Source organism: Thalassophryne amazonica, chromosome 7 (genome assembly GCF_902500255.1).
Source record: "Thalassophryne amazonica chromosome 7, fThaAma1.1, whole genome shotgun sequence".
Taxonomy (NCBI): domain Eukaryota; kingdom Metazoa; phylum Chordata; class Actinopteri; order Batrachoidiformes; family Batrachoididae; genus Thalassophryne; species Thalassophryne amazonica.
This window is the reverse complement of record NC_047109.1, coordinates 100,628,050-100,650,437: the sequence shown is the minus strand read 5'-3', so window position 1 is coordinate 100,650,437 and position 22,388 is coordinate 100,628,050. Positions and strand designations below refer to the sequence as shown.

Here is a 22,388-nt window from a genome sequence, read left to right as displayed (position 1 = left end):
CAGACAGAGATATGGATTGCCAATGATACACCAGGTGACGTGTGGGCAGGCTCGAAGATAGAAGACCTCTGGCGAGAGAAGAGCTGATTCCCACACAGCTTCCACCACCAGCGGGCCTGAAGAACACCGGAGCCGCCAAGTCCCGAGTCCCCAGGTGGCCTCTGCCTTCAGCTGTCGACCCTGGTACTGCTGGCAGAGAACAGAGAAAATCCAGGTGAGTGTGAATCCGCACACTCAGTAGTCCACTCACAGTCAATGTTCTCCAAGGAGGGAGCACCTCCACCTCCAATCACACACTCATGCAGCTCCTGTGTAACCACTTATCTGCTACGGAGCGTGATGCGAAGTCGTCGCGGTCACGCCCTTACTCCAGCTCTGATAAGAACACCACAGGGCAAGCGGCTGCAAGGAAGAGTTAAGTTAGCAGAGAAATTTACCACAGAGAAGATTACCTCTTGGTTGCTGATTTCTCGGCGGGGAGGTGGAGTTGTAGTCTGGCTTTTATGGTGATGTGGAAAATGAGTGACAGCTGGTGCAGATGATGAATGACAGCTGTCACTCTCCGTTGCTCCGACGCCCTCTCGTGCTTGAAGCCCGCACTCCAAGCAGGGCGCCATCCGGTGGTAGTGGGCCAGCAGTACCTCCTCTTCTGGCGGCCCACACAACAGGACCCCCCCCCTCAACGGGCGCCTCCTGGCAGGTTTATCTGGGTGACGGTGGTAGAACTCAGCCAGGAGGGCCGGGTCCAGGATGAAGCTCCTCTTCACCTAGGAGCGTTCTTCGGGTCTGTACCCCTCCCAGTCCACCAGGTATTGGAACCCCCGGCCCTTCCGACGGACGTCCAGGAGCCGACGCACGGTCCATGCCAGCTCCCCGTCGATGATCCGGGCAGGAGGCGGTGCAGGTCCAGGGGTGCAAAGTGGAGAGGTGTGATGGGGTTTCAAACGGGACACATGGAAGACGGGGTGGATCCGCAGTGAAGCTGGCAGCTGCAGCTTCACTGCGGCCGGGCTGAGGACCTTGAGGATGGTGAACGGTCCAATGTAGCGGTCTTTGAGTTTTGGTGATTCGACCTGGAGCGGTATGTCCTTGGTAGATAGCCACACCTCCTGCCCGGGCTGGTACGCAGGGGCCGGGGAATGCCGGCGATCTGCATGGGCCTTGGCCCTCGTCCGAGCCTTCAACAGGGCAGAACGGGCGGTCCGCCACACCTGGCGGCACCTCCTGAGGTGGGCCTGGACCGAGGGCACTCCGACCTCTCCCTCCACAAGCGGGAACAATGGGGGCTGGTACCCCAAACACGCCTCAAACGGGGAGAGGCTGGTAGCAGACGAGACCTGGCTGTTATGGGCATACTCGATCCAGGCCAGATGGTTACTCCAGGCCGCCGGGTGCGCGGAGGTTACGCAGCGAAGGGCCTGCTCCAGCTCCTGGTTAGCCCGTTCTGCCTGGCCGTTTGTCTGGGGGTGGTACCCGGACGAGAGACTCACGGTGGCCCCCAGCTCCTTACAGAAACTCCTCCAGACCTGCGAGGAGAACTGGGGACCATGATCTGATACGATGTCCGACGGTATCCCATGCAGACGCACGACGTGGTGGACCAGGAGGTCTGCCGTCTCCTGGGCTGTCGGGAGCTTCGGGAGGGCCACGAAGTGGGCTGCCTTGGAGAACCGGTCCACTATCGTGAGGATGACGGTGTTGCCCTGGGACGGCGGGAGGCCCATGATGAAGTCCAGGCCGATGTGGGACCAGGGGCGATGAGGCACCGGCAGGGGCTGGAGGAGGCCCGTGGTCCTCCTATGGTCCGCCTTGCCCCTGGCACAGGTGGTACAGGCCTGGACGTAGTCCCGGACGTCGGCTTCCAGGGACGCCCACCAGAAGCGCTGCTGGACAACTGCCACGGTCCTACGCACCCCGGGATGACAGGAGAGCTTGGACCCGTGACAGAAGTCCAAGACGGCAGCTCTGGCTTCTGGTGGGACGTACAATCGGTTCTTAGGGCCGGTCCCCGGGTCCGGGTTTCTTGCCAGGGCCTCCCGGACGGTCTTCTCCACGTCCCAGGTGAGGGTGGCCACAACAGTGGACTCTTGGTCTTGGTAGGATCCGACAGCTCAGCCTTGGCTTCATATTCGTGCACCCTTGACAGTTCGTCCGATCGTTGGTTCTTAGTCCCGGGGCGGTATGTTATCTGGAAGTCAAAGCGCCCGAAGAACAGAGACCAGCGGGCTTGCCTGGGGTTCAGCCGCTTGGCGGTCCGGATGTACTCCAGGTTCCGATGGTCTGTGAAAACCGTGAAGGGCAACGCCGCTCCCTCCAACAGGTGTCTCCACTCTTCAAGAGCCTCCTTCACCGCGAGGAGTTCCCGATTGCCCACGTCATAGTTGCGCTCGGCTGGGGTCAACCTGTGGGAAAAATAGGCACAAGGATGGAGAACCTTATTGGACTCCCCGCTCTGGGACAGCACGGCTCCTATCCCCGAGTCAGAGGCATCCACTTCGACAATAAACTGGCGATCAGGGTCAGGCTGCACCAGAACTGGTGCAGTCGAGAACCGACGTTTCAACTCTTTAAACGCGGCTTCGCACCGATCCGACCAGGTGAAGGGGACTTTAGTGGAGGTCAGGGCAGTCAGGGGGCTACTACCTGACTGTACCCCTTAATGAACCTCCGGTAAAAATTCGCAAAGCCGAGGAACTGTTACAGCTTCCTTTGGCTTGTTGGTTGGGGCCAATCTCTCACCGCCGCGACCTTGGCCGGATCAGGGGCGACGGAGTTGGAGGAGATGATGAACCCCAGGAAGGACAAAGAAGTGCGGTGGAACTCACACTTCTCGCCCTTCACGAACAACCGGTTCTCTAACAATCGCTGTAGGACCTGACGTACATGCTGGACATGAGTCTCAGGGTCCGGAGAAAAGATGAGTATATCATCCAGATATACGAAGACAAACCGATGCAGGAAGTCCCGCAAGACGTCATTTACCAAGGCTTGGAACGTCGCGGGGGCGTTCGTGAGGCCGAACGGCATGACCAGGTACTCAAAGTGACCTAACGGGGTGTTAAATGCCGTCTTCCATTCGTCTCCCTTCCGGATCCGAACTAGGTGGTACGCATTCCTAAGATCAAGTTTAGTGAAGATTTTGGCTCCATGCAGGGGCGTGAACACCGAATCCAACAGAGGTAACGGGTATCGGTTGCAAACCGTGATCTCGTTCAGCCCTCTGTATTTGATGCATGGACGGAGTCCGCCGTCTTTTTTGCCCACGAAAAAGAAACCCGCACCCATCGGGGATGTGGAGTTCCGGATCAGCCCGGCGGCTAAGGAGTCCCGGATGTAGGTCTCCATTGATTTGCGTTCCGGATGTGAGAGGTTGTACAGCCTGCTGGACGGGTACTCAGCGCCCGGGATCAAATCGATGGCACAATCGTACGGTCGGTGCGGGGGAAGAGTGAGTGCCAGATCTTTGCTGAAGACGTCAGCAAAATCGTGGTACTCCTTTGGCACCGCCGACAGATTGGGGGGGGACTTTGACCTCCTCAGTAGCCGTCATGCCGGGTGGAACCGAGGATCCTAAACACTCCCGGTGGCAGTTTTCGCTCCACTGCGTCACAACCCCAGACGGCCAATCAATCCGGGGATTGTGCTTCACCATCCATGGGAACCCCAAAATCACTCGGGAGGTAGAAGGTGTTACGTGAAACACGATCTCCTCCCTGTGATTCCCAGACACAACCAAGGTCACGGGCTGTGTCTGATGTGTGATTAATGGAAGTAGGGTGCCATCTAGTGCCCGCACCTTCAAAGGTGAAGGCAGAGCCACCGGAGGGAGCCCCACTTCCTTTGCCCATCTGCTGTCCAGCAGATTCCCTTCCGACCCCGTGTCTACCAGTGCTGGGGCGTGAAGGGTTAAATCCCCACTCAGGATCGTTACTAGGATTCGTGCAGATTTGCGGGGCTTCCCCGTGTGTGTGATATGGCCCACCCTTAGCCCAGTTTCTAAGGATGGGTGTTGTAGTTTGACCGTTTGGGGCAGTCCTTTTGCATGTGCTCACATGAGCCACAGAAAAAACACTCCTCACGGGCCAGCCTCTTTTGTCTGATGTTTACTTTCATTTTGGCCCTGTTCGTGTCCATAGCTTCGTCAGCAGGGGGAGCTGTTGCCACACGGAGCTCTCTGGCAGTGAAGCGTGGGGACGACGACACCCTTTCGGAACCGGAAGGGAGAGGGGCGGCTCGGGCCTGGCCACGCCCCCCGGCCTGCTCCCGACGGTGTTCATTCAAACGGTTGTCTAAGCGTATAACCAAATCGACAAGCCCATCGAAATCCCGCGGTTCCTCCTTAGCCAGCAAATGCTCCTTCAGGACCGGAGACAGTCCGTTTATGAAGGCGGCGCGGAGCGCAACGTTATTCCAGCCGGACCTCGCTGCCGCGATGCGGAAGTCGACTGCATACGCAGCTGCACTCCGGCGCCCCTGTCTCATCGACAGCAGCATGCTCGAAGCAGTCTCGCTTCTGTTGGGATGATCAAAAACCTGTTTGAACTCCCGCACAAACCCAGTGTAAGACGTTAGGAGCCGTGAGTTCTGCTCCCAGAGCGCAGTAGCCCAGGCGCGTGCCTCTCCTTGAAGCAAATTAATCACATAAGCCACCCGGCTAGCGTCCAACGCGTACATGATTGGACGCTGTGCAAAAACGAGCGAACACTGCATGAGGAAGTCTGCGCACGTCTCGACACAACCTCCGTACGGTTCCGGAGGGCTTATGTATGCTTCAGGGGACGGTGGGCGGGGGTCGTTGAACGACCAGTGGAATGTCTGTGTCAGGCCCAGGACCAGCGAGAGGAGGGACTGCAGCAGCACCTTGATCGCGCGCTTCCACCCTGGCGGTGAGAGCCACCCTGGCGGTTAGAATATGCTGCAGATCACTCAACACACCTCCCACTGACGCCTGCGCCTCTTGCTCTTCCATTGGCCGTTCAAGCTCTGGTTGACACCCCTCAGGATCCATGACGCTTGGCCGAGAAATCCTGTTGGGAAGGTGTCGTGACACGGACTCACAACAGGGAGCGCTAAGGAACGGACAATGGATAAGCCAACCAGTAACAATTTAATGTTGTGGAAACGCACAACGGAATACAGACAGAGATATGGATTGCCAATGATACCCCAGGTGACGTGTGGGCAGGCTCGAAGACAGAAGACCTCTGGCGAGAGAAGAGCTGATTCCCACACAGCTTCCACCACCAGTGGACCTCCTCTTCTGGCGGCCCACACAACATTTATATGACAATCACTAGAGCCATGCAACTGCTTTCGTATATGCCTCAGTATGGATTCTGGTGTGCAATCATGTTTCCCTGTACAGATGGCTCTCTCACTTTGTTGGCATTACAACAAATGTTCTTCATACACCTTCATGGGTTTCTCTGCTTCTCCAATCACTCACTCACCTACTGCTCTTTTTTTCTTGCTTCTTATAATGTTCCTCTGCATCTTAAATGAAACGACAAAGCTCAGACTATTCCACTCAGCTATCATGTACCTCGTCACACAATCGCTCTCCTTCCTGCTCTGTATTCTCGTCCCTTTCTCTGTCCTTCTCACACATACACAAAAGCCAGTAATTACAGACCTCGCTTTGAGAAATGGGGCGGAGTGTCTATCTGTCTTTTCCTAGTCACTCATTCATCACACACGTCAGTGTAGTGTGGACTCAAGCAGCAGGGGTGATAGAAAATAGATTGTCTTCAAATATATAGAGACCAGCTACCTCTGTGTGTGTGTGTGTGTGTTACATGTTCATGGATCATAGATCTGTGGTTGTACTGCATACAGTTACATGTATATCATGCTCACACATGCCTGTTGACGTGGTTAGTGGACATAAAGTAGCAATCCAGATTTACATTTGAGATATTAACAAGGTCGGACTATAAGGTCATATGCATATATCCTTATTGAGAGGCTTATCATAAAAATGGAATCTGAGGAAAACGTCAAGGTATTTTAAAGCTACAGTGTGCAGGATTTGATGTCATCTAGTGGTGATGCTGCAGATTGTGTTTCTGCAAACTCAAACAATTGCATCGTTTCCCTTCATGGTTTTGCTTCTTTGGCGACGGGGACTCATGCGCCGTTGCCTTCTCTTGTGATAAGCAATATGCATGATCTTCCATTTTACAACAATGAAAGATGTCAAACTTGTTAGCCTGCACTAGCAACCAGTTGATAGTGTACAGTGTTAGCAACCACTCTTTTTTCTTCAGTGTTCTGGCTACACTGCAAAGTGCGAAAGGCAGAATAAGCATGCCCCTTTTGGGCTACGGTATCAACATGGCGGTTCGGCATAACAGCCCCCATGAGGGAAGCCCAAGTAATTAAGCACAAATGAACAGATGGTTATGAATACCATGTTCAATTCATGCTAATAAACACAGAAACCCTACAGATTGTATCTTTAAACAATATTCTGACTGCTTCCCATCCAAATAGACACACAAGATGTAATTATCTCAACAAAATGACTCACATATATGGGTGGAGGCTCTACTTGATCAAATTTAAGAAAGTGTCTGTATCTTGCAGATAATGCTACGTTTCCAAGCCATTAGGTAGTCACAGATCTATTACCGCAGCCACTATATGGTCATTAAAATGCAACAATGCATGTCATAGAGATCACAAATCACAGCTCTTCATCAGCATCACTGAAGATCACTTAATATAACAATGTATCAGTTGTCAAAATGCTAGCGACTGCAGAGAGAGGTAATGAATTTTGCAACATACAATGATCAGTCATTCACCCTCTGTCTCGAGTAAATAACCTTCACTTCAATCGTGAGAAAATTTAGCTTCATTACTACTTTACTATAATATGTTTATGTTTTTATTCCTCTTCCTGTCACTTCCCTTTGCTCCGACTGCCAGCCTCATCATCGTTACCTCACATTGCAAGGCAATCACCAACACGTTACACTGTTGTTTCACATATTGCTATAAGCTTACTGTATAAACATATATGACATATATTACTGCCATTCACAAATAAGCAGGTAATTAATTTATTCCAATGGATGCAGATTACAAGAGCATGACTTTCATATTTTTATGACTATTATGAACATGCAAAAAGTGATGTCATTTGAAAAGACACAGGGGTCATCCATGTTTACTGCGACCTTTGACTTTCTAAAACCATGGCATAACACTGATCTTCAAAGGCATCTTAACTGACTGAAAGGTGCTTAAACATGAGAGACTTGTAAACCAATCTTGATTTATTCTCAAAGATGTACTGTTGTGTTAAACTGCTGTTACTTCTACATACAACTCCCGATTAATTAGACACTACGATTAATAACAATAATAAAGAGGGCAGCACATGAGCTTAGTGGTTAGCACTGTTGCCTCACAGCGAGAAAGTCCTAGGATTGCTTCCCACCTGGTCCTTTCTGTGTGGAGTTTGCATGTTCTCCCCATCTTTGCATGGGTTCCCTCTGGGTGCTCCGGCTTCCTCCCACTACCAAAGATATGTGTGTTTGGTGAACTGGTGACTCTAAATTGGCCATTGCTTTGTTGAATGTAATTTTTCAATTTCAATTTATTTTCATTTATATACTGCCAAATCACAACAGAGTTGCCTCAAGGTGCTTCACACAAGTAAGGTCTAACTTTACTAACCCCCAGAGCAACAGTGGTAAGGAAAAACTCCCTCTGAGGAAGAAACCTCAAGCAGACCAGATCCTCTGCTTGGGCCATGCTACAGACATAAGTTACAGAACAATTCACAAAACTAATATACAGGAAATGCTGTTTGTGCACAGGACAGGAAGGTCGCCAGCACAAATACAACTCCCATCTCTGGATGGAGCTGCACCTTAAACAGAGAGAAAAAACAGAATTAGGCATCAGAAAAACAAGAAATACTGTATAATTTGCCAGCATTAACCAACAAGAAAAACAGAATAAATACTAAGGTGATTGCAGGCCACTAGCCCTAGGCTTCACTAAAAGACCTAGAATTAAGGTAAAGCTGAGGCCGCGGCATGCTCTGTTTACTAATAAAATGAATTAAAAGAGTAAAAAGTGTAAAACAAAACTATACCAGTATGCTTGCCATATGAAAGGGAAAATAAGTGTGTCTTAAGTCTGGACTTGAAAGTCTCCACAGAATCTGATTGTTTAATTGACGCAGGGAGCTCATTCCACAGAACAGGGACACGATAAGAGAAAGCTCTATGACCTGCAGACTTCTTATTCACCCTAGGGACACAAAGTAGTCCTGCACCCTGAGAATGCAAAGCCCGGGCCGATACATAAGGTTTAATTAGGTCAGCTAGGTAGGGATGTGCCAGTCCGTGAACAATTTTATAGACTAGTAGCAGAACCTTAAAATCTGATCTCACTGGAACAGGAAGCCAGTGAAGGGATGCCAAAATTGGTGTAATGTGGTTTAAGTTTCTGCTTCGTGTCTGGCTGCAGCATTCTGAACCAACCGGAGAGCCCTAATGCTAGACTGCGGTAAACCAAAAAACAGAACATTGCAGTAATGCAATCTAGAAGAGATATTTACATGGATCAGAGTCTCAGCATCAGCCATAGACAGGATGGGACGAATCTTCACTATATTTTGCAGGTGGAAGAAAGCAGTCCTTGTAATATTTCTAATATGTAGGTCAAAGGACAATGTAGGATCAAAAATTACCCCAAGGTTCCTCACTTTGTCAGTGTGATGCATGACACACGAGCCTAGGCTGAGCGTTAAGTGGTCAAATTGATGCCGATGTCTCACTGGACCAAGAACCATCATTTCAGTCTTTTCAGAGTTTAAAAGTAGGAAGTTTCTAGACATCCAACTTCTCACTGATGCAAGGCAATCTTCTAAGGATTTTATGTGAATGAGATTACCAGCAGTTATCGGCATGTATAACTGAGTATCATCTGCATAGCAGTGAAAGGTAATCCCAAAACGCGCAATATGTGCCCAAGGCGTGCTATATAAAGGAAGAAAATCAGGGGACCTAAGACGGACCCCTGTGGAACCCCAAATTTCATGTCACTAAGGTTAGAGGTAGTGTTACTGTACAAAACACAGTGAGAACGACTGGTCAAGTATGACGTCAGCCATGCAAGGGCATTCCCAGTAATCCCAAAATGATTTTCCAGCCTATCAAGTAGAATATGATGATCCACGGTATCAAATGCAGCACTGAGATCTAACAGATCTAACACATCAGTGTGGTGTGGACTCACTAATGTAATGTTCCATGTTTCACCTCATGAAATATTTGTACCATTGAACTCGTAAAAATTCATTATTTGTATAACAGTGAATGAATGAGCAGCCTAGAGATCTGTGATGAAGCTCATAAAAATGACACTCCACCTCTGCCATTGTAGTTGCTTGCATGTGTTATATATCAGTGGTTTTACGATGAAATACCTCAATTAAACTGGCCAGTCTCTGCACATGTAACTGAAAAATACGATGTGTGTATATATATATATATATATATATATATATATATATATATATATATATATATATATATATATATATATATATGAGGTCTGTGATGAAAAAAGCGGTCCTTTTATTTTTCAAAAAATAAATGGATTTGATTCATATGTTTTTACGTCAGACAAGCTTGAACCCTCGTGTGCATGCGTGAGTTTTTTCACGCGTGTCGGTGACGTCATTCGCCTGTGGGCAGGCCTTGAGTGAGGAGTGCTCCACCCCGCCCGTCGGAATCTCTTTGTCTGAATAATGGCTGCGGATGGCGCGCGTTGCTTTATCAACATTTTTTCTGGACCTGTGAGGGATATCCGAGTGGACACTATTCGAGAAATTAAGATGGTTTTCGGTGAAAAGTTTAACGGCTGATGAGAGATTATGGGGTGTTTCTGTCGCTGTAAGGACTTCCCACGGAGCTGGACGTCACGCAGCGCTTCCAGGCGCCGTCGTCGGCCTGTTTCGACCTGAAAACATTCTAATTTAAGGCTTAATTCACCCAGGACGTCATGAGAGAACAGAGAAGATTCAGAAGAGGCCAGCATGAGGACTTTATGCGGACATTCCACTGTTTAAGGACATTTTTAATGAAAGACGTGCGCACAAAATCTGTGTGCGCCGCGACAGGAAAAACACCTCCGTGTTGAAAACCATTTGTAAAATTCAGGCGGCTTTTGATGGCTTTCAACAAGTGAGTAACTGAGAAATTGTTTAACAGCTTGGGCATGTTCCAACTTGCCCGTTAAGGTTTCCAACGGAGGTGTTTTTCCTGTCGCGACCCCCCGCGGTCAGGTCCGGCCCGACATGCGACTCTGCCCCCACGTTCTTTCATTACAAAATGTCCGTTAACAATGGAATGTCCAAATAAACTCCTCATGCCGACTTCTTCTGAAAGTTCTCTGTTCTCTGACGACTTACTGGGTGTAACCACACCAGCCCAGGACCTCCACATCCAGCATGTTCACCTCCAAGATCATCTGAGACCAGCCACTCGGACAGCTGCTGGAACAATCGGTTTGCATAACCAAAGAATTTCTGCACAAACTGTCAGAAACCGTCTCAGGGAAGCTCATCTGCATGCTCGTCGTCCTCATCGGGGTCTCGACCTGACTCCAGTTCGTCGTCGTAACCGACTTGAGTGGGCAAATGCTCACATTCGCTGGCGTTTGGCACGTTGGAGAGGTGTTCTCTTCACAGATGATGCGAAGGAGATGTGTTGCACTGCATGAGGCAAATGGTGGTCACACCAGATACTGACTGGTATCCCCCCCCAATAAAACAAAACTGCACCTTTCAGAGTGGCCTTTTATTGTGGGCAGTCTAAGGCACACCTGTGCACTAATCATGGTGTCTAATCAGCATCTTGGTATGGCACACCTGTGAGGTGGGATGGATTATCTCAGCAAAGGACAAGTGCTCACTATCACAGATTTCGACTGGCTTGTGAACAATATTTGAGGGAATTGGTGATATTGTGTATGTGGAAAAAGTTTTAGATCTTTGAGTTAATCTCATACAAAATGGGAGCAAAACCAAAAGTGTTGCGTTTATATTTTTGTTGAGTATATATATATATATATATATATATATATACTCAACTATATATATAGTTCTGTATCTGTTAGCTGTTTAATCTGCGCAGTCAGATTGATCTAGTTATCTAGATTACGATTTGTTTCCCAGTGTAATCTTTACGTGCCTTAACTAAAGCACTCCTTCTGCTGAATCACCTCTAAATTATTTACACATTATTCACTTTGCGTGTTTTAGGAATCCGCTAGCTTAGCGTAGCTACTAGCTCTTAGCCGATTTAGCATGGCGGCTTCTCCTGTCTCTCCCGCACGTTTCTGCTCTGGGTGTGAAATGTTTAGTTATTCCTCGGCCTCCTTTAGCAGTAACGGTACTTGTAATAAGTGTAGCTTATTCGTAGCTTTGGAGGCCAGGCTGGGCGAATTGGAGACTCGGCTCCGCACCGTGGAAAATTCTACAGCTAGCCAGGCCCCTGTAGTCGGTGCGGACCAAGGTAGCTTAGCCGCCGTTAGTTACCCCCTGGCAGATCCCGAGCAGACCGACTGGGTGACTGTGAGGAGGAAGCGTAGCCCTAAACAGAAGCCCCGTGTACACCGCCAACCTGTTCACATCTCTAACCGTTTTTCCCCACTCGACGACACACCCGCCGAGGATCAAACTCTGGTTATTGGCGACTCTGTTTTGAGAAATGTGAAGTTAGCGACACCAGCAACCATAGTCAATTGTCTTCCGGGGGCCAGAGCAGGCGACATTGAAGGAAATTTGAAACTGCTGGCTAAGGCTACGCGTAAATTTGGTAAGATTGTAATTCACGTCGGCAGTAATGACACCCGGTTACGCCAATCGGAGGTCACTAAAATTAACATTAAATCGGTGTGTAACTTTGCAAAAACAATGTCGGACTCTGTAGTTTTCTCTGGGCCCCTCCCCAATCGGACCGGGAGTGACATGTTTAGCCGCATGTTCTCCTTGAATTGCTGGCTGTCTGAGTGGTGTCCAAAAAATGAGGTGGGCTTCATAGATAATTGGCAAAGCTTCTGGGGAAAACCTGGTCTTGTTAGGAGAGACGGCATCCATCCCACTTTGGATGGAGCAGCTCTCATTTCTAGAAATCTGGCCAATTTTCTTAAATCCTCCAAACCGTGACTATCCAGGGTTGGGACCAGGAAGCAGAGTTGTAGTCTTACACACCTCTCTGCAGCTTCTCTCCCCCTGCCATCCCCTCATTACCCCATCCCCGTAGAGATGGTGCCTGCTCCCAGACTACCAATAACCAGCAAAAATCTATTTAAGCATAAAAATTCAAAAAGAAAAAATAATATAGCACCTTCAACTGCACCACAGACTAAAACAGTTAAATGTGGTCTATTAAACATTAGGTCTCTCTCTTCTAAGTCCCTGTTGGTAAATGATATAATAATTGATCAACATATTGATTTATTCTGCCTAACAGAAACCTGGTTACAGCAGGATGAATATGTTAGTTTAAATGAGTCAACACCCCCGAGTCACACTAACTGTCAGAATGCTCGTAGCACGGGCCGGGGCGGAGGATTAGCAGCAATCTTCCATTCCAGCTTATTAATTAATCAAAAACCCAGACAGAGCTTTAATTCATTTGAAAGCTTGTCTCTTAGTCTTGTCCATCCAAATTGGAAGTCCCAAAAACCAGTTTTATTTGTTATTATCTATCGTCCACCTGGTCGTTACTGTGAGTTTCTCTGTGAATTTTCAGACCTTTTGTCTGACTTAGTGCTTAGCTCAGATAAGATAATTATAGTGGGCCATTTTAACATCCACACAGATGCTGAGAATGACAGCCTCAACACTGCATTTAATCTATTATTAGACTCTATTGGCTTTGCTCAAAAAGTAAATGAGTCCACCCACCACTTTAATCATATCTTAGATCTTGTTCTGACTTATGGTATGGAAATAGAAGACTTAACAGTATTCCCTGAAAACTCCCTTCTGTCTGATCATTTCTTAATAACATTTACATTTACTCTGATGGACTACCCAGCAGTGGGGAATAAGTTTCATTACACTAGAAGTCTTTCAGAAAGCGCTGTAACTAGGTTTAAGGATATGATTCCTTCTTTATGTTCTCTAATGCCATATACCAACACAGTGCAGAGTAGCTACCTAAACTCTGTAAGGGAGATAGAGTATCTCGTCAATAGTTTTACATCCTCATTGAAGACAACTTTGGATGCTGTAGCTCCTCTGAAAAAGAGAGCTTTAAATCAGAAGTGTCTGACTCCGTGGTATAACTCACAAACTCGTAGCTTAAAGTAGATAACCCGTAAGTTGGAGAGGAAATGGCGTCTCACTAATTTAGAAGATCTTCACTTAGCCTGGAAAAAGAGTCTGTTGCTCTATAAAAAAGCCCTCCGTAAAGCTAGGAGATCTTTCTACTCATCACTAATTGAAGAAAATAAGAACAACCCCAGGTTTCTTTTCAGCACTGTAGCCAGGCTGACAAAGAGTCAGAGCTCTATTGAGCTGAGTATTCCATTAACTTTAACTAGTAATGACTTCATGACTTTCTTTGCTAACAAAATTTTAACTATTAGAGAAAAAATTACTCATAACCATCCCAAAGACGTATCGTTATCTTTGGCTGCTTTCAGTGATGCCGGTATTTGGTTAGACTCTTTCTCTCCAATTGTTCTGTCTGAGTTATTTTCATTAGTTACTTCATCCAAACCATCAACATGTTTATTAGACCCCATTCCTACCAGGCTGCTCAAGGAAGCCCTACCATTATTTAATGCTTCGATCTTAAATATGATCAATGTATCTTTGTTAGTTGGCTATGTACCACAGGCTTTTAAGGTGGCAGTAATTAAACCATTACTTAAAAAGCCATCACTTGACCCAGCTATCTTAGCTAATTATAGGCCAATCTCCAACCTTCCTTTTCTCTCAAAAATTCTTGAAAGGGTAGTTGTAAAACAGCTAACTGATCATCTGCAGAGGAATGGTCTATTTGAAGAGTTTCAGTCAGGTTTTAGAATTCATCATAGTACAGAAACAGCATTAGTGAAGGTTACAAATGATCTTCTTATGGCCTCGGACAGTGGACTCATCTCTGTGCTTGTTCTGTTAGACCTCAGTGCTGCTTTGATACTGTTGACCATAAAATTTTATTACAGAGATTAGAGCATGCCATAGGTATTAAAGGCACTGCGCTGCGGTGGTTTGAATCATATTTGTCTAATAGATTACAATTTGTTCATGTAAATGGGGAATCTTCTTCACAGACTAAAGTTAATTATGGAGTTCCACAAGGTTCTGTGCTAGGACCAATTTTATTCACTTTATACATGCTTCCCTTAGGCAGTATTATTAGACGGTATTGCTTAAATTTTCATTGTTACGCAGATGATACCCAGCTTTATCTATCCATGAAGCCAGAGGACACACACCAATTAGCTAAACTGCAGGATTGTCTTACAGACATAAAGACATGGATGACCTCTAATTTCCTGCTTTTAAACTCAGATAAAACTGAAGTTATTGTACTTGGCCCCACAAATCTTAGAAACATGGTGTCTAACCAGATCCTTACTCTGGATGGCATTACCCTGACCTCTAGTAATACTGTGAGAAATCTTGGAGTAATTTTTGATCAGGATATGTCATTCAAAGCGCATATTAAACAAATATGTAGGACTGCTTTTTTGCATTTACGCAATATCTCTAAAATCAGAAAGGTCTTGTCTCAGAGTGATGCTGAAAAACTAATTCATGCATTTATTTCCTCTAGGCTGGACTATTGTAATTCATTATTATCAGGTTGTCCTAAAAGTTCCCTAAAAAGCCTTCAGTTAATTCAAAATGCTGCAGGTAGAGTACTGACGGGGACTAGAAGGAGAGAGCATATCTCACCCATATGGGCCTCTCTTCATTGGCTTCCTGTTAATTCTAGAATAGAATTTAAAATTCTTCTTCTTACTTATAAGGTTTTGAATAATCAGGTCCCATCTTATTTTAGGGACCTCGTAGTACCATATCACCCCAATAGAGCGCTTCGCTCTCAGACTGCAGGCTTACTTGTAGTTCCTAGGGTTTGTAAGAGTAGAATGGGAGGCAGAGCCTTCAGCTTTCAGGCTCCTCTCCTGTGGAACCAGCTCCCAATTCAGATCAGGGAGACAGACACCCTCTCTACTTTTAAGATTAGGCTTAAAACTTTCCTTTTTGCTAAAGCTTATAGTTAGGGCTGGATCAGGTGACCCTGAACCATCCCTTAGTTATGCTGCTATAGACATAGACTGCTGGGGGGTTCCCATGATGCACTGTTTCTTTCTCTTTTTGCTCTGTATGCACCACTCTGCATTTAATCATTAGTGATCGATCTCTGCTCCCCTCCACAGCATGTCTTTTTCCTGGTTCTCTCCCTCAGCCCCAACCAGTCCCAGCAGAAGACTGCCCCTCCCTGAGCCTGGTTCTGCTGGAGGTTTCTTCCTGTTAAAAGGGAGTTTTTCCTTCCCACTGTAGCCAAGTGCTTGCTCACAGGGGGTCGTTTTGACCGTTGGGGTTTTACATAATTATTGTATGGCCTTGCCTTACAATATAAAGCGCCTTGGGGCAACTGTTTGTTGTGATTTGGCGCTATATAAAAAAATTGATTGATTGATTGATTGATTGATATATATATATATATATATATATATATATATATATATATATATATATATATATATATATATATATATATATTTACACACACACACAAAACAACAACAAATGTAAAAACTGCTGGACCTCAAAGGTGTCTGACTGCAATGATTTGCCTTAATCCACATATTCACATGGTATGCAACCACTGTGTGAGGTTTCATTCAAATCCATAAAGCAGTTTACGAGGAGTTGTGCTTACAAAGTCAACATCACAAAGTATGGCAAATCAATTAAACACAAAAGACCAATAATCAGACCTTGAAGATATCAGACTGGAATTATTTTCCTTCATGCACGTTTTCATACGGTGTGCAACCTTTGTGTGAAGTGAAATAAACAAACAAAAAAGGTTTCAGAGGAGTTTCGCTTATAAAATTCAATGTCAGACAGACAGGATGATTCCTAAACCCCCACCCCCAAAACCACCAAATTTTGTGTGTGTGAGTGCATGTGTGTGTGTGTGTGTGTGTGGGTGGGGGGGGTGGGTCAAGACAACAATAATATCATCAATGTTAAAGAATGGACCAAACATTAAAATGTCCTAAGTGTTGTGTGTCAACAGGTCTGAGAGAACCCCAAGTGTGTTTATGTCAGTTAGCGAGGAGAAAACTGAAGGTACACGGTGACTTTATGAGCAAATTACTTTACACGCTCTTGTTCACATTGCTCAATGTTTCATACACACAACAGGCGAGTTACACGTCAACTGGCTCACTGTGAACCCGCTCTGCTTTCTTCTGTATATTACTCTGTCCCATCTGTTCTTCCAACCCTTTCTTTTTGCTTTTCCTCCCTTTTCACCGCTATCCCTCTTTCTCCCTCATGTCTCTGTCCATTCCATTCCCTCCCTTTGTGTCTGGCAGTAAAGGCTGATGGAGTGTGAAATTATAAAGTGTATCGTATTCTGCTCTGTGGCTCCATGTCCTATAAGCTACAGCTATTCAGACTGAAAAATAACATGCAGTGACACAGATACATTGATGTGGTGTGAGTCTGTGTGTGTGTGCGCACACTCTGCGATGTACAATTACAATAACGTTATATACACAACTCTTAAAGTTTTGCTAATGACTGTGTTGTGTGGGCCGCTGAAGAGGAGGTACTGCTGGTCCACCACCACCAGATGGCGCCCTGCTTGAAGTGCGGGCTTCAAGCATGAGAGGGCGTCATAGCAACCGGGAGTGACAGCTGTCACTCGTTATCAGCACCAGCTGTCACTCATCCACATCACATCACCACCACCATAAAGGCCGGACTGCAACTCCACCTCCCCGCCGAGAAATCAGCTATCAGAAGAGGTAATTTCTCTGCTGAACGTGAAACTGCATTATAGGCTGGACTCTTTTTGCAGCCGTATTCCTGTGGTGTTCCTTATCCGTTGGATTGACGTTAGGTGTGATCAGCGACGGCTTCGGTCCACACTCCATCCAGATAAGTGGTTAGACAGGAGCTGCACGAGTGTGTGATTGGAGGTGGAGGTGCTCCCTCCCAAAAGAATACAGACTGTGGGATTACTGAGTGTGCGAACTCACACTCATCAATACTGTTTTTCTGTTCTCTGCCAGCAGTACCAGGTCTGACAGCTGGAGACGGTGACCACCTGGGGACCCAGGACTTGGCGGCTCCGGTGTTCTTCAGATCCGTTGGCGGTGAAGGCCGTGTGGGATCCGGCTCGGCTCAGGACGGATGTCTCCTATCCTCAAGCCTGCCCACACGTCACTCAAATCTGTAATTCGGTGGTACCTAAACTGTGATTGTCTGTATTTCGTTGTGCACTACGACATTAAATTGTTACTGTTTGGCTTACCCATTGCCCGTTCATTTAACGCCCCCTGTTGTGGGTCCGTGTTCCTACACCTTCACAACAATCTATTGAATATGGTGTACTTTGATTGCACAGAAACACCTCACACACACATTTCCTGTGCTGTAGCGGCCTTCAAATGTGCCATAAAAGTTCAATATATGTGCTTTTAATGTGGTAATCATACATATTCCCGCAGTTGTGGTGTTCCACGTATATGCAATTGTGCATGCACGTGTGCTAAATTATGCATATCCGTGAGAGAGCTTGTGTGCACAGTACCTGCATCAGGCCGGACACCTCGCCTTTCTGAAGTGGTGCAGCAATGGATGGCGTGAACAGCTTACTGTCTTCGACTGGACGGCCTTTTAGGAAGTGCTTTCCTGCCTCGTAGATGTCCACCTCTATCATCTTCCCTTTGAACTTAGACGTCTTAGGTACCAGGACCTGCAAGGAAAGCAAAGACGGGCAGATAAAAAATGAATAAATAATGTGTCAATTCACATTCAAAGCCACTGGCAAGTTATCATTTCAGATTTCACTTCTTCTTGAGGAGCAGGTATGTGTAACCATCTCGCAGATTCTGGATTGATGAGCAATACGATTTGGGAGATGACTGTATAGCTGTTACCAGATAAAAGGCTGCACCAAGAAAGAAATGCAATCCAAAATAATCCATCATTAAACCACATGCAAACCCTCTGCACATTTTTCACATCTTTCAATTAGCTTTTCAGTTGAATGTTATTTTCTCCATTGTTTTGCCAAACTGTTATACAGCTAGTCTCTGCTGGCTTTTCCATAAAAGTGTGCTGGATGTGTTCAATTCTATTTATGATGCCTTCAAGGTGGGGGGGGGGGGAACTACAGCAGCAGATGTGAGATGATCCAATAGGATTGTCTGGTTCATATTATTATTTCATCATGGTAACCATAAATCTTGGATGACCTCAGCAGGATGGAACAGAAAAACAAAGACTTTTACTTACAGATTAGACTGAAATGCATTTTTTTTTCTTAACAAGTTCATATATAGTTAATATGCAAATGCTTTTCTTGTCAATACAACTATAAAATTAATCACTTCAAGTTCTGATGATGTTGGCTGAAAAGGCAGTCATCTTATTTGCTGCTTTTGCTTGTATAATGTTTTCAATGTCTTGCTTGTAGAAACTATTATGACCAGGGCTGTGAAATGAAAATTGTACAATCTGAAAAAAACTTGCAGGGGCTCTGGGGGGCACAGCTAGCCTCAGCTAGCTAGCAATGCTAGCCAACAACAGTCCATGCAAGCACTTAGAACAGAAACCAGAAAACATCCCTGGCAAATCCTCGACCTCACTGGGAAGACGTTAGACACTCTGCTCCCACTCAGTACACAGAGTACCTAGGTACAGGTTAGCTATCATGGCCAGCAACTTCCTGGGGATACCTACAAATTCTCAAGGTATCCCAAAGAGTAGCCAAATCAACTGAATCAAATGTCTTTCAAAAGCATGACACAGGCTGCAAAGCATCACTACCAATATCCGTGCATGGGCTTAATAAGTATTGGGAGAGCTTGGGTGTGGTCAGTGATTGGTTGGTTGGATCGATGAAGTGGTAGGGTGAAGGGAGACTATTGGGACTGGGCCTGAGTGTGTCTGTCTTTATTTAGCTAGGGCGATATGATAGGAGATGGAGACTAGGCCAGATAAGACCTAACCAGTGTCAAAGGGTCAAATCAATAATCTATCACAAACATACTTTTACAACTGCCCACAAAGGATATAACAGGCAACTGTTTTACCAAGCCAATGCAATGTAAACATGACAAATAATTACCTTTTTAGACAGCTCAAAATGCTTTCTCCGTCTCATTCAGTGCGCACACGCACTCAACCAGCTGCTGCTAGAGCACTCCTCTGTGATTCAGGAAGCAATTAGAGCCATTTTCAACAACTAACTCGCAGAGAAAATGATTAATTTGCTACGAAATAATTATTTTATATTTGTGGTGTCCAGCGCACAGCACATGGCAGCCAGTGTAGCAAAGCATGAAGTCCAGCTGGGAACACAAATGGTGGGATCATCACGATGACGTGCGTGCAAGTACGCCTTAAGCCCCTTTCACACCGGGCCTGCTTCGAGTTGCTTCATGCGGCGTCATGACGACGCAGGAATGTCTGCGTCAGGTGCGCACAACAGGGGGGACAGAGAGTTGGTGAGAACGCAGAGGAGGATCTGCAGACATTCTGGCTGCAGCCAGACTGTGCACTCTGATTTCTCTTCTAGTTTATATTTGTTCTTGTGCAGGGCTGCAGGCCTGCGCTCTAATTTCTGTTATAGTTTATCTTTCTTCCTGTGACCTTTAAACTGCGTGCGCACGCGTGAATGAACCGTCCGTGAGTAAATGTGGAGATATCTGGAGTTATACTTGATGCGGACATGTCCTGTCTCTGGCAATCAGTCTGTGAGCAGGACTTATGTCCTTTTTTTGTCCTTTATTTAACACAATTATGAGAGAGTTTGAGGGGAGAGTGAGGAGCTGCCTGAAGCCAGCCAGTTTTTTGTCTTTTCTTTTAATTGTTCACATGTGCGCGTGCGAACAAATCCTCCGTGAGTGGACTGGAGATGTCTGGACTTTTTACTGGATGTGGACATGTCCTGTCTCTGGCAATCAGTCTGTGAGCAGGACTATACAGTGTATACCTGCATACAGTATGAACTTGACAGTATGTTTCTGTCCAGACAAAGTGTTTTAATATTATGGCATGGGAACAGAACTCGAATTGCTGCTGTATGGATGGATGGATGAGATTTATTGTCATTGTCATTACAAGTGCAACAACGAGATTACATCCATGGGCTAAGCAGGTTTTTGGTACCACCTGAGGTAAACAACACTTAAATTTGGTTAAAAGTGATGCAAATTATTCATTTAGCCTGTAGGATTTTAAAAAGGAATAGTTTGCACCATGTTTTTATAACAAATGTCACAGAATCCAATGGACGTCAACCTTGTTTGCCTGTTACTTTGGAGAACAAGCATTCAAAATACTCAAAACCAGAGTTTTTTGTTTTGTTTGCTTTTTAAAATCAAATTTAACTTGCATTTCCGTTTATCAAAGTTGAAGCAATTTTATGTTTTGACCCCTGTACAAAATTGGCCTCTGTCATTTTTGTAGTTTGTACCCCATAACGCCATAACTTTCAGTCACAGACAATCCAAACTTTACATTTTTGTAATCCTTATGATCAAATGTTCAGGTATAGTTTTCAACATGATTGGTGTATTTTTTAAATTTGGCACATATGTAATCCTTCCTGTAGCCCTACCTGGCTATAGCTACCCCTCTGGTTAAGTTATCATACATTTTTGTAAAGACCCTCGTATACTGAGGCTGAATTGTAAGTGTTACTGTGGTACTGTTGAGGTCATAATTGGTTGTAGGCTCCTGGACTACATGGTGTCAAATCAGTGTGTGTGTGTGTGTGTTTCTCTGTAGGACAATATGGCAGAGAAAACATCTAGCATTATATTTTTTTTCTGTTGTCACTCTTTTTGTGTTCATGCAGTCTCCTGACTGAGGTAAGGTGGTCGAGATTGGCTGAAGTCTTTAAGATCAGGCTGAAAACTCACATTTTCTCGATTGCCTGTGGTCTTTGAAGATGTGTCATTTTTGTTTTTTTCTCAACTGTGTCTGTTGCTTTCATTTAATTAAATGTTTTAAAGCACTTTTTGTCTGTTAAAGAGCTATAAAACAAACTTTACTATTACTACTACTGCTCTAGAGTATCTGCACCTGACTGACACACAACTGCAGAATGTAAAAAAATCTGATACACATGTAAAACAATTTATGTTTATTTTATTCATCAATCACTGATGTGTATCTTTGTGCAATCAGAGAGTGGTTTGTATAGCTACAAAGACAGCAATTTCTTTCACATTAAAACAGCTCTGCAACTGTGTTCTGTAACAGAACATAGTTGCAGAGCTGTTTAATTACTTTCATTAATGAAGGAATTCTCTGCATCAATGTCCTTTAATTTAGAAAATAACATTAGCAAATATCAAATTTGCTTTTCTACGCTAATGAAGGAAAACAAAACATCAAACAACACATTCCTATGAAATTCTATGGTCCCTAAATCTTTTGTGCTCTATTCCACATAAGTTGAATTGCGCAAACAGAAAGTGCATGAGGTGTACATGAAGTATGCAGCACTTGCAAATTCATAGCGTGCATGAGGTGAAAAGGAGGAGGAGAAGAAGGCGGAGGAGGAGGTTGAGGAGGAGGAGGAGGAGGAGGAGAGGAAATGGGAAAGAAAAAAATTATTGCCATCTTCTGCCCTTTCTGCTAATAAAAAGTATGACTTCAAACATGTTTCTGATGATGTTTAAAGCAGGCAGAAATTGATTTATTTGAAGATGTTTAAAAGTAAATTTTCCACGGGTTGAGGAGGGTCTTTGAAGCCATGCCGCTGTGTGCATGTATGTGAATGTATGCAAGATGGAATGCCCATGTCTTTAGGGCTGGCCTTAATGTTAACACAGTTTAAAAAGCAATGCCGCTATCAGCTGCCAAATGCTCTCCTGCTAGCTCCAGGCTGTGTGTATATTTGCTAACCTACTTTATTCAATACAAGCTTAAGCTTGAGACACCCGCTGTGAGGACTGATGCGACATGCACAGGCTCTGATCTGATTTATTAAGTGTGAAAATGAGTTAGATTAGTTTCACATATGAAAAATATTCATCAAATGCAGATTATTTACAGGTTTCTCACTGCAAGTTTTAGATTATGGATTGAGTGTGTGATCCAAGTAGACTATTTTAGGATTCATCTGGTGCCTTATGTTTGGTGAGAT

At 45.4% G+C, this 22,388-nt stretch overlaps 1 protein-coding gene across 1 annotated transcript in view; it reads right to left on the bottom strand.

Annotated features, from left to right (window-relative positions):
• The window catches only part of cdkal1 (CDK5 regulatory subunit associated protein 1-like 1), a 564,681-nt gene that overhangs the window by 20,886 nt on the left and 521,407 nt on the right, over window positions 1-22,388 (bottom strand). The window contains exon 14 of the mRNA XM_034175248.1: window positions 17,817-17,981. Coding sequence (XP_034031139.1) covers window positions 17,817-17,981 — 165 coding nt within the window. The remainder of the gene's footprint in view (window positions 1-17,816; window positions 17,982-22,388) is intronic.